This window comes from Salvelinus alpinus, chromosome 4, assembly GCF_045679555.1.
Source record: "Salvelinus alpinus chromosome 4, SLU_Salpinus.1, whole genome shotgun sequence".
Lineage (NCBI taxonomy): Eukaryota > Metazoa > Chordata > Actinopteri > Salmoniformes > Salmonidae > Salvelinus > Salvelinus alpinus.
Genome location: NC_092089.1, coordinates 45,143,620 through 45,156,672, shown reverse-complemented (window position 1 = coordinate 45,156,672; position 13,053 = coordinate 45,143,620). Strand labels below are relative to the sequence as shown.

At 43.9% G+C, this 13,053-nt stretch overlaps 1 protein-coding gene across 4 annotated transcripts in view; it reads left to right on the top strand.

Moving 5' to 3' along the window:
• The window catches only part of LOC139573692 (semaphorin-6D-like), a 122,379-nt gene extending 109,680 nt beyond the window's left edge, over positions 1-12,699 (top strand). For all 4 annotated transcript variants that reach the window (XM_071397447.1, XM_071397446.1, XM_071397448.1 and 1 more), the window contains one exon: positions 8,910-12,699. In XM_071397447.1, coding sequence (XP_071253548.1) covers positions 8,910-10,276 — 1,367 coding nt within the window. In that variant the 3' untranslated portion in view covers positions 10,277-12,699. The remainder of the gene's footprint in view (positions 1-8,909) is intronic.
• Positions 12,700-13,053: the final 354 nt, after the last annotated feature.

Genomic DNA, 13,053 nt, shown 5'->3' with positions numbered 1-13,053 from the left:
CAGTCCGTGCTGTTACAGGCAATTTAGCATCACTACTTAGTCATGTGGTAATGACACTAAATAAAGGTCACTTTACCTAGATCACTGTTTCCTTTCATTCCTCTGCCCGAATTACTCGCTCTTTATGACGGCTATGATTGACATCAGGTTTGACTATGAAAACACGTACTGTACAGCTCCCCATGGGTCATATACAGTACATGCACAATACTACATCTTTCCATACGCAGCAAAATGAACACCTCAAAACATGCACTATACTGAAGTTGTTCACAACATGTTCTTGCCTGTCTGTCAACATTAGGGGCTGGTTCCCCATTCACAGATGAACCCTAGTCCTGGACAAAAAAAGCTGATGGTGATTCTCCATTGGGCATGCTTTTAAATCCAGCACTAGGCTTAAACTGTGTCTGGGAAACTTCCTATATGTTTACTGTCACCCTCAGGTTCAGAGTGCTTAGTGTCACCATGACATTTTTATTATCATGATGACACCATGGAGACCAGAGTGTTAGTCAACATCAGAATGTTGAGTGTCCCACAGCGTGAGTGACGTTTGGGCCCACAGTGTACAGATCCACACACGCAGTTGTCCTGACTCCTAAACCCGACCCCTTACCCCTTTCTGTCTCCTCGACCCCTGACCCCTGGGGAATAGTTCTCTATTAACCTGCTTGTTTTTCAGTTGGACTAACCCTTATCTGCCTCCTTTGTTGAATCCTCCTCGCCTTCTCTTCCCCTTTTCCCCATATGACCTCTCTACCCAGTTTCAAAGCCTATGACTGAAACTGTGCTTTGTGTGTTTTTGTTGCCTACAAGCAGTTGTTTCTTTGTGGCTTTAGGCGTGGGTTTCAGGCCACTGTTTGGTAAAGCTATGGTTCTTCCAGAGCTGCTTTTCTATTCAGACAGTTAATTTGTTTGTTTAGGGAGTTATGGCTCTGGAATACAGTAGCTTTACCAGGTGCTGAATGGTGAATGCCCTCTTTCTTCTCTTTATTTTATTCCAGATGCATCTGCATGTAAAATGTGTCCCACAATGCATATGGTGCCATGCTTGATTTGATGGTGGATGATGAGGCTATCAGTACATGAACTATGTCTGTTCCAAAGCTGTTTGAAATGGAAAATGTGTCTTTGAACTGTATTACCGCTCATGTTTTGACAGATAATATCTTGGTTTTCAAAGTCAGTGTTGAGTGATGTACTGTACTGAGATATTATGGCAATTTGGTCTCTACTTGCCAGGTTCTAAGGTATTATACGTTATTTGTAATGAGGGATACCTGGAGAAAATGGATGGCCTTCCCTTCAGTAAAATATATTTTTATCCGACCCTCTCTGAATGCTTGGAGAGGGGAAAAAAACAAGTGACCCTCCGCAATACCCCAAATAATAATTAAAATATAATGTGGATATCAAAAAACATGCCTAGCGTTTACCCTCACTCCAAGGACAGACGAGAGCCTTAGATACTGTATGCAGTTTTAAAAACTGTTCTTCATTTCGTAAGCCTCACAATGCAAAGTAGCCAGAAGGTTGTGGATTTGCAAACCACCACGGATAAGGGGGGTGAAAAGTTATTCATTATAATAAAAGCACTACATGAATCTATCCTCTTATTTGCGGTCTGCGAAAAACATTGCCTTTTATAATGCATTTCTATGCAATTCTACGAACATGAGCAGAGACCAGCAGAATGTTTTTTTATACCACAACAGAGCATGACAACGAATGAGCGCATGCTGCAGCACCGGAGGCATTTAGATTTCTATTCAGGCTATTGTTTAAAAAAGAGCATATATTGGCCTCCCGAGTGGCGTAGCGTCTAAGGCACTGCACTGCAGTGCTTGAAGCATCACTACAGCCCCGGGTTCGATCCCAGGCTGTGTCACAGCCGGCCGTGACCGGGAGACCCATGAGGCGGCGCACAATTGGCCCAGCGTCGTCCGGGTTAGGGGAGGGTTTGGCCAGCTGGGATTTCCTTGGCCCATCGCGTTCTAGCGACTCCTTGTGGTGGGCCAGGCGCCTGCAACTGGTCTCCAGTTGGACGGTGTTTCCTCCGACGCAGTGGTGAGGCTGGCTTCCGGGTTAAGCGAGCAGTGTGTCAAGAAGCATTGCGGCTTGTTTTGTAGGACGCATGGCTCTAGACCTTTGCCTCTTCCGAGTCCGTACGGGAGTTGCAGTGATGGGACAAGACTGTAACTACCAATTGGATATCACGAAAAATTGGTAAAAGTACCACAAAAAAAGAGGATAGTCTAAGTTTGGAACAGTATATTATTTTTACCAGTTTTCAACACAAGTCTCCTCAGTGAAACCTCTTGATGCTCTACATGCATCAGCACACTTCTAATAAAATGCCATGTTCATTAGCACTATTTTTCAATTGGAGTGAACCAGTTACATTACAGCGTATCATATTACCTCGTGTGTGCATAAATCAAGCTGCATCCAATTGGTTGGGCACTGGTGTGTAATATTATGCATATTCTTAATAATGAGAATACATGATTGAATTCATTCACACGATCACCCAGACCCCCTCTCGCACACACTCACACACCACACACACGAACACAGAGTGTTAACTCTGTTCATCATTACCCAAGCATCAGCTATTTGAACTGTCAAAGTACTCCGAATTTTAGTTAGCAGACTCCTGTTCGTGTCTAATTTTGAAAACACTCTCAGTGCTTGGAGTGTTGCAGCCGATGATTTGTTGTTGTGTTTTCCATGGCAGAAAATACATCTCTGGCATTAGTTGGGGTTAATGGTTGCCTGCGAAAGCCTGGGGCCATTTTGACTCATTGCGGCACTATGGAATGAAGTACCCTTTAATGGAACTATTACATTCTCCCCTCAGCTGTAGAGAAACAGAAACTAATTAGGCTATTTTGGAACGTCTTTACTTGACGCAGATATAGAACTCAGGAGTCGTTTCCAGTGCTTAGCTACAGTGCCTTCAGAAAGTATTCACACCCCTTGACTTTTTCAACATTTTGTTGTGTTACAGCTTGATTTTTCAAATGGATTAAATTGAGATTTTTGGTTCTGTCAAAGTGGAATTATGTTTTTCGAAATGTTTACAAATTCATACATTTTAAAGATTTTAATCTTTAAGGACTGGGGAGTTTTTCAGGATAAAAATGAAACAGAATGGAGCTAAGGAAGGCAAAATTCTAGAGGAAAACCTGGTTCAGTTTGCTTTCCACCAGACACTGGGAGATTAATTAACCTTTCAGCAGGACAATAACCTAAAACATAAGGCCAAATCTACACTGGAGTTGCTTACCAAGAAGACAGTGAATATTCCTGAGTGGCCACGCTACTGTTTTGACTTAAATCTACTTGAAAATCTATGGCAAGACCTGAAAATTGTTGTCTAGCAACGATCAACAACCAATTTGACAGTGCTTGAAGAATTATGAAAAACATTATGGGCAAATGTTGCACAATCCAGGTGTGGAAAGCTCTTAGAGACTTACCCAGAAAGACTCACATCTGTAATCGCTGCCAAAGGTACTTCTACAAAGTATTGACTCAGGGGTGTGAATATTAAATAAATTAGATATTTCTGTTTTTCATTTTCAATACATTTTGCACACTTCTAAAAACATGTTTCCACTTTGTCATTATTGGGTATTGTGTGTAGATGGATAAGAAAAATAATACGTTTGATCCATTTTGAATTCAGGCTATAACACAACATTCAAAAGGCACTCACACATCTGAGCAATCTTCTTTGCAGGTGCATGGTAACAGTTGAACAAGATGAAGGAAAAAGGAAACCGCAGAGCTCTGACGAAGGCCGTGAGGCCGATACGTAAACTTATTAAAGATCAGTGATACTATCGAGCAGTGTGCGGTTTCCTTTTTCCTTCAGGCTATAACACAAAAAATTTGGAATAATTCCAGCGGTATCAATACTTTCTGAAGGCACTGTACGTGTGATCTTGAGCAGTGAACTTTTCCATTGTGTCAGTAATCTTTAAAGGGGTAGTTCACTCTGAAAACAACATTGGAATTGTCCCCAAGTCAAGCTGTCTAAATTCCACACCATAGTTAGGCATCAGCAATCAGGATTACCATAAACACTGTAGTATCCCAGTTCAATAATCGGTTGATGTCCAGCTTATCCAAAATCCCTGATTCTCAAGACCATCCATTTGGCCATCAACACTGCAGATGGCTAGCTGATTCTATGGTCCACATGCTGTAGAATAAAAACACAGCTTGACTCTGAAACACTTCTTAGGTATGTACTGTAGTAGTTCAGTTGGAGCTAAATGAGGATGATTTTATATAACTATCGGTTTTAATCATCTCAGAGAAGGGTTAGACGTGAGTCACAGGTGAAAACCTCTGCTTTCCTTGTTTGTGTTTCACTTCTTTTGTTTTTGTTTGTTTTGGAGCCATTTAATCACCTGCTGAAATAGCACTTCACACTCCAGAATCGACACGTTCTCAACTTTGGCTCCTGGCGCAACCCATCCCCAATTAGTGACACGCAGAACAGACTCCAGGTTGCGTATAGCTTTAGCTTGGTTACATAATGCACAGCCTTGTCTATTTTTACCATTATGGATATAATCGCTCAGTGTTTCTCTCATGCAGCGCTATGAGAGCGTCAAGCGGGGGCCTTCTACGTACCAAAACACAGCTGCTTCTGAGAGCGAGGCTTCAAAACCCACCAGGCTGACAATCTGTCACTCACTTTGACACATCTCTCTCTCCATCATCTTCTCCCAGCCTCCCCCTTACAATCTGTTCCCTGCACATTCTTTCTCACACTCTATTTCTGTCACTTTTTGTCCCCAGCTTTCTGCCACATTCTATTTCATTTTATTTTCTCTAGTTCTCTTGCTCATCTTTTTTTCTGTCCTGTTCCGCTCTCTCTCTTTTCTGTTGCCTGGCAGTTCCTTACTGAAGTTATATTTTCTCTCCCTACTGTATCTCTCTCTCTCTCTCTGTCTCTCGTTCTCTCGAGCATGAATGTTTCCAGCTGTCCACCCCTCTCCCTTTCTGTCACCATTTCTCTCCTCCTTCCCTCCTGTCCATTCTCAACCATATGTGTGTTTACCTTTTAGAAGACCTGAGAGTTCCTAATGTGTGTGTGTGTTCCTGTTCTTCACGCATTACACGTATAGTAGGCCTCTGTTCAACAGAGATCATGCTGAACCCACACTTTGGCTAAAGATAAAGTCTGACAACCGAGAAAAACAAACATGGAAAAACACTCAGTTATTAACATTATATAATCCATTGAGAGGAGGTTGTTATTGTTGCTTTGAGTAGCTTCAATTATCCTGCGGCACCACATATCTTTATATAACACACCTATATTTTACAAAAAAAATGTATGCAACCTCTACCACTACACAGGTGCAGGCAACTCCAATTAATGGTCACATGTTACATTAAAGCAAAGCTCTCAAACCTTTTTGTCTCACCTCTTTATCAGAGGTGTCATACAATATTGGGTCATAAAATGATTCATTTGACCCTTTTTAAAGGAATTTTCTTTCAACACTGTATTGAGGCAATGCATTATACTGTTTGCCTGCATCCTATGCCTCCTGTGTGCCATCTAGCAGCACACCAGTCTCCCACATGCCATGATTCAGTGGGTATTAATTTCACTGTGACCATGCCACCATATGTCACGCATACGGCCCGATTGAGTCATCCACCCCAGCCCCAAACGTGTTGTGACAGGTTGTGCGTGGGGTTGGAGATCTGTGTACCTCCGCTGTGCATTTCCCCACTGTGGCTCTTGACTCATAGCTCCTCGGCCATGTGGAACCCTTCAATAGTCATAGGGTCCTGGTCAGGGGGCCCAGATGAGTCACAGAACTGAGAGCTGGGAGCCACAGGGAGGTTGGGGGAATCCACACAGAGACATGGGCATCCTGACCTGTATTATTCATAAAAAACCCATACTGCCTCGGCTCACTCTGACACACTGGCCTAGGACAGATAGGATAAATGAAGCACCGCCATGCCAAATTGGATGCAGTCTATCACAGTGCCATCCGTTTTGTCACCAAAGCCCCATATACTACCCACCATTGCAACCTGTACACTCTCGTTGGCTGGCCCAAGCTTCATACTCGTCGCCAAACCCACTGGCTCCAGGTCATCTATAAGTCCTTGCTAGGTAAAGCCCTGCCTTATCTCAGCTCACTGGTCACCATAGCAGCACTCACCCGTAGCATGCGCTCCAGCAGGTATATCTCACTAGTCACCCCCAAAGCCAATTCCTCCTTTGGCTGCCTTTCCTTCCAGTTCTCTGCTGCCAATGACTGGAACGAACTGCAAAAATCACTGAAACTGGAGACTCATATCTCCCTCACTAGCTTTAAGCACCAGCTGTCAGAGCAGCTCACAGATCACTGCACCTGTACATAGCCCATCTGTAAATAGCCCATCCAACTACCTCATCCCCATACTGTATTTATTTATTTATCTTGCTCCTTTGCACCCCAATATCTCTACTTGCACATTCATCTTCTGCACATCAATCACTCCAGTGTTTAATTGGTATATTGTAATCACTTCGCCACCATGGCCATTTTATTGCCTTACCTCCCTTACCTCATTTGCACATACTGTATATAGACTTTTTCTACTGTATTATTGACTGTATGTTTGTTTATTCCATGTGTAACTCTGTGTTGTTGTATGTGTCGAATTGCTTTGCTTTATTCTTGGCCAGGTCGCAGTTGTAAATGAGAACTTGTTCTCAACTAGCCTACCTGGTTAAATAAAGGTGAACATTTAATTTTTTTTACGCCATAGAAATACAATGGATATAGCACTTGAATGGATAGAACTTGCGATTTCATAGCAGAACGTCAAACATATTCTGTGAATTTAACATTATCACCAGGAGAATGTGATAGTACAGTATATTGCATCTCTCTATAGGGGAATGGCACCCAGTATTCTACTTACTGATGTAGAGCAAATGGCCCAATTGATAATGATAGAGAGCTTTGCAGTGCTCTAAAAGCCTTTACTTCCTGATAGCGCTGGGAGAGCGACAGGGAGCAGACACTTTTCCTGTAACTTTGTGACCTACATATAACTTTCCATCAACGCCAGGCAAAGAGACACTCGTGTTGGCAGTTACTTCAAGACCAAAGAACGAAGTCTTGTTTGATGCTAATTCTGCCACATCTTCTCTCTGTTTGTATTAAGAGGCTGTCAAAGAAAAACGGTAATGGTGACAAGTACCCTTTAGAGTTACTAGCAAAGTGCCAGGAGCTTCAAGGCTGATGCCTGTGCTCCTCTATTGACACATCGAGGTTTTCCCTGTTGTGCCTTTGTTACTTTTATAGATTCATGATGAGTTTGTGCTTGAAGCTGCAGTGGAGCTTTGTTACTCATTTCTTCAGCCTACAATGTGTGCACTGAATACCTGTTCTCCACATACAGTATATACCTAAAGACATACTGTGTGTGTGTACTGCATACCTGTTCTCCACATAAATACCTAAAGACAAACACACACACTTGACCTAAGAGCATTTAAAAAAAAATATGTATCCAAGGACATTCCGTTCTGTGTTCTGCGTGTACTGTAGATTCATGCGAGTTATTATTCACATCTCCCTTTCCCTTATAAATTAATGAATATCTTTCTTTCAAATGGTATTGGTATGCTGCCTGCATTTACCCTCACAGACTCCAGTTTTCGGCCCAGCAATGTTTTCCTTATTCAGACAGAATAATGTATTGGCAACCTAGTTGAACAAAACCTATTTAAAGAAATTATGAAGTGTAAGACACTGCTGTCATTGTAATTGTTGTACGAGATGTTTGATTCCGCTAAACGCCTAATTGTAAATTCCCTCAGTGAAATTCCCTTCTAATCAAGTGCCCTCACTCTGTTAAAGCTGAAGCATGTGGCAGCTCTTTGTAATTTCATCGAAAGAGAAAATCCCTCGACAAGTCTCTCTTAGGCCCAATCACTTAAATCTTCCTCCTCATCATCATCTTCAACATCCCATCACCACCATTACGTCTAAAGCTGGCACTATCATTGCCCATTACTGCCTAACCTGAGCTCTCATTACGGGATGAAATTAGCCTGTTTGGAACACCTGCATTTCTGCTCCTGGGGGGCCCAAATCCCCTCCCCAGGAGCAGATCCCATCCCCTCCCCCTCCCCAATTTCACAGAGACTATCATTAAGGTTGGAGAAGGGCCTGACACCACAGATGGCAGCAGCCTTTGTAAATGAGCTCTGATTGCGAGAAAGGTGGCTAGTATCACTCCTCCTGTTGAATCTCAGATGACATGAGGCAAATATAGTGACAGGGTCACACCATCCAAGGGCGTTTTCATAGTGTTGAGATAACCTTGAGATTTTGAGGCGCTTAGTTGCGGCAGTTCAGATGTTTTCCCAGACAACCATTTTAATCAGTCAGACTCTCGTTCAATTAAAGAGTGACGTATTCTATGAGCTGGTTGGTCGAGTTGGTTATTTTTGTCAAGTTCATCGCAGGTGCACTCACCCTGATCCATGCATTTGAAAGCACAGCCTGTGTGAATGACATCAGACTCCTGCCAGTGCACCCATCAATATTTAAAACCCAAACTAATTTTGGAGTTGATTTCTCAGTGACTGGGGAGCTCTTGCCCTCTGCCACTCTTTGCAGTTGGCGACGAAAGCTGAGGTTTTGGCAAGAAATACTTTATTGATTCATTAACAGAGAGGGAGGCAAGCCAAGAGGCTAGTTACAACACCTTTGCAATGCTGCTTCCCACATAGTAGAGCTTCTGTAAACACAACCTGTCTTTTCCAGCTGCTGCCTGCTTGACCTTATAGAAATTATAGTCTCTTCTAGGTCTTTGGTTTCATTACACTAAAGACCATTTTGTTCTCGCTCTCTTTTTCTGTGAAGGTGTCCGACGGCCTCCCGAGATGGAGAAGACCAACCACAGTGTCCACTACACCCTGCTGATTGCCTGTGTGCTGGTGGCCTTTGTCCTTGGAGCCTTCCTCTCAGGCTTTCTGGTCTCCTGCTACTGCAACCACACCGGCCACAAGACCAAGAGGCTGGCCAAGGACCCAGAGGCCCCCATTCCTCACGCCCTGTCCCTACGCAGCCTGGCCAAGCTCAATGGCCTGCTGGAATGCCAGAACAAGGAGGATAAGATGGAGGTGTCCTCGCCCAAGCTCTACAACTCCTTCTTCCAGAACGGGAAGGAGCATCATCAAGGAGCACCCAGACGGAACGGTGGTCACCACCCAGGGATGTCCATGGGAGACCAGGTCCACCCCCATCACCTACACCACTCTTCGGAGCTCTCGGGTCTGCCCACCCCAGACTCCACCCCTGAACTGCCCATCAAGAACATGAAGGCTTTCAAGAACCAGTGGGAGAAGAACCAGAACTGCAACAATGCCAAAGAGCCCAAGTCCCACAACATGGGACAAGGCTCCAGGCCCAGCTCAGGCCAGCTCCACCAGCAGATCTACCCCTACTCTCATAGTTTCTCCAATGGGCAAGCTCTGGCCAATGGGCATGCCTTGGTCGGTGGACCTCAGCACCTGGAGGAACGCAAGATCCACAATACCGAGCGCATGTTGGTCCAGCAGCCTTACCCCTGCTACCCACAGAAGGTGATGGAGGTCACGTCGCTGGATGAGCTGCTCAAACACATCCACGAGGCCAACGCCAGCAAGAACGCCCAGGTCATGACCTCATCCGGCCTGTCAGCCAGCGGTGGGTGCCATGGGGGTCAACTAGCCTTTGCCAACCGTGTCCAGCCGCACATCCCAGAGACCGAGTCGGCGCCTTACTACAGCTCATCCACCCTGCCCCGAGACAGCCTGACCCGCCGCATGGACGTACCTCCGGACATGCCCCCTCACCACCAGTCCACCCTGGAGCGGAGACACTCTTCCCAGAGACACTCACTGATTACCGCTGCCACTAAGATTGCCAACGGAGGGGGTGGTGGAGGGATGGTCCACCGACAGCAAAGCTTCAGCCAGCGTAACGGCCACCAGCACCAACCGCCCCCTATGCTGGCTCGAATGAACTCCACCGGCAGCGCCTGCGAGATCCACTACCCGCTCATCCCCAACGGGTACCTGACACGCCAGCAGAGCTACAACGGAGAGCAACAGGAGGATACCGGAGGATACCTCCACCGGGGGGCCATAGTCCGCCGGACCACCTCCCTCAAACCCGACGTCCCTCCCAAACCCCTCTTCATCCCTGCATCCTCTCCCGTCAACCAACAGGGAAACTTCAACTACTGAGGAGGAAGAGGAGAGAAGAACAGGACAAGAGTGACTGTGCCTCGTCCTCTCCTCTCAATGGGTGAAAAGTGAAAGACCTTTATGAGAAGCCCTGGATTATGTGGCAGCCATTCTTGCTGTCGACAAACCTTAAACAAACTTGTTATTTCCCCCTTTTTGTCCAATGAATATCTTTGTACCATATTGGTATTGCTCAGCTACTTGCTTATAGAAGGTGAGGGACTGGGGTTGGTGAAACGCGACCCCCTTATATTATGCTGCCAATGTCCTCAGTGTGGATTTACCATGCAACTTAGTTATGGAAGGGTTTGCCATCAAACATCGGACAGCTTAAGATTGAATCTAGAGCTTCTTGCGATGCCTATGAAACTTGCTTTTGCTTACCTTTTTCTTATGTAGTGTTGATAAAAAGTCCTGATCCCCCTAACGTGTTTCTATATATGCATGTGTGTGTATATATATGTGTGTTTTATATCTACACCGTATATGTATACATATACATATGCAGTATATGTATCCTGTGGAGCGACATCAACAAAACTCCTTTAAAGGTAGCTCTGTCTTTTTTGCCTTACTTTGAAACTGAACCCATTATGTTGAAATACATTACTGGTTGGTGTTTGGCATCTCAAATATAAGTTCTCGAAATGAGGCAAGGCCCTGCCTGCCCCTGTTTCAGCATGGTTAGTATGTGGACTAGGGGAATAAGTAATCATTTACCATATTAACACGTTCATGGTGATTTTTGCTACTCACATTCAAAAAGAGAGCCAAGCTGGTGGATACTGACAAGCAAAGGAAACTACTCAAAGCAACTATGCTAGGTGTTTCTCTTTTTTGGAAAATGGATACCTTACTATCCTGCCAAGGCCTGAGAAACAGATGAAAGGTATTAATACAGCGGGTCTATGAAAGTAGGGCCTACTACAATTCCTAAAGAATGTTTTTATCACATTGGTGCTTAGTTGGTCCTCATGAATTCTAATATAATTATCATGTATCATACCCAAAGAGGACCAGACACTCAACCCCCAAAGAATCAGGATCAAGATCAGATCATCCGCCCCCAAAAAACACTCTTAACATGGTACAGACTGCAGTTATTATAATTATTAACTTTGTGGCTATTGGTTGTAAATAAAGGAATAATACTAGCCAAATGTTAATTGTATGTGTAAATGTGTGCCTTATTTAATATAGTATGTGGTATGGGGTAGGGGTAAATGCAAGGCGCCAAGATGCTATATAATAGGTGTTAGATTTTTCTTTTTTTTATGGTCGTCGGAATGTGTCATATCTATTGTAGATTTGTATTTCTAACTAGGGTTTTTGATATCCCTGAACTGTGAGCCTGCCAGCACTGGCATAGCGACTACCACAGCTTGAGGCTGCATCTTTTTTGTTTGCCTCCTTTTCATGTGTTTTCACTGGGTTAGCTTTTTCTCTGATTGCTAACTTTACCTTTTGATTGTTTGTAGCATAGCAGGCTACTCAATAGATTAAAAGGGGGACATCAGTCCCTAAGATGTTAAGATTTTTCAGGCTCTCTGATACTCCCTACATATCACTTGGTCTCAACCTCAACACCACAGGTACACCACAGGTACACCACAGGTACACCACAGGTAGCGGAAAAGATCCGAAGGGTGGGATTTAGTGTTTTTTTGTCTGATCAGAAGATGTTGAAATTGTTTTAGGTAGAAATGGAATGGACTCCCTGATCCGATGAGCATAGACCGGAAGGGATCGGAAGCGTCTGCCGGGCGTTCTCCTCAGGGAGAGAGAGGGAAAGCAGTCAGATCGGCCTCAGAAATACCACTCCCTCTGGAACTCTGTTGTTGCACTTTCTGGGCTTCTTCATGGGTTGCTGGTATAATGGTCAATTATTTGAGAGAGAAAAAAAACACTTACTGTATCTGAAAATAGTATTTATGCCCTAGATTCCTGAAGCTGGTCTGACCCCAAGTTTACCCTTCACACTTGAATTCACCTTGGGACTGACCGATAGATACATGAGCCTGAACTACAACATTAGTTATAGATGGCTACATTCTTGCGTTTTAGGCAAACTAGTTTGGATGCAACACACGCGTAAGTAGAATCCTCACAGACATTATGGATCACTCCCATTACACATGAAACCAGTATTTGATTTGAATGTGACCATATCTCATAACAGGAAAAGGGCAGCTACAGTACTTATTGGTGAGTTGAAGTGAAGTTTATTTGAGTTTGCATTGAGATTGTATGGGAAAGGGAATGGTCTATTTTACTTTTAATAGCTATTGCACAGAGTGTAAATACATTCTCTTGGGGGGGCTCTCGTTGATTCATAATGTTTTCATTCTTTGGGCGCTTATGAATTTGGTTTCACAGAATACCATTGTATGTCTCTTATAATAGAAATAAATGATAATACATTGCAAGTGTGTCACTGACTTTGATGTGTGTGACATTATTCTCACATAGAAGTTACATGTTTTATTGCAAAAATATTTAACTTTATAAACCATTGTCAAGAGTAGGGTTGAATAGCGGGAACAGGTTTACCGAGACTTCCCGCCCAATCCCACTCCCTTTTCCCCGGGATAAATCACTGCGAGAAACCAGTAAATTGTAATAAAGAATTTCTATCAACAGCATGATGTGAAATTGAACTGTTAAATTATATCTGGCTAAATCTGGCTTCTCTGTAGGAGCGCATCTCAGTAGGCTATGGAGCGCAGTCCACAATGCATTATCTTAGCATGGTAACTTATTTGTCTTGTGACAGGTAG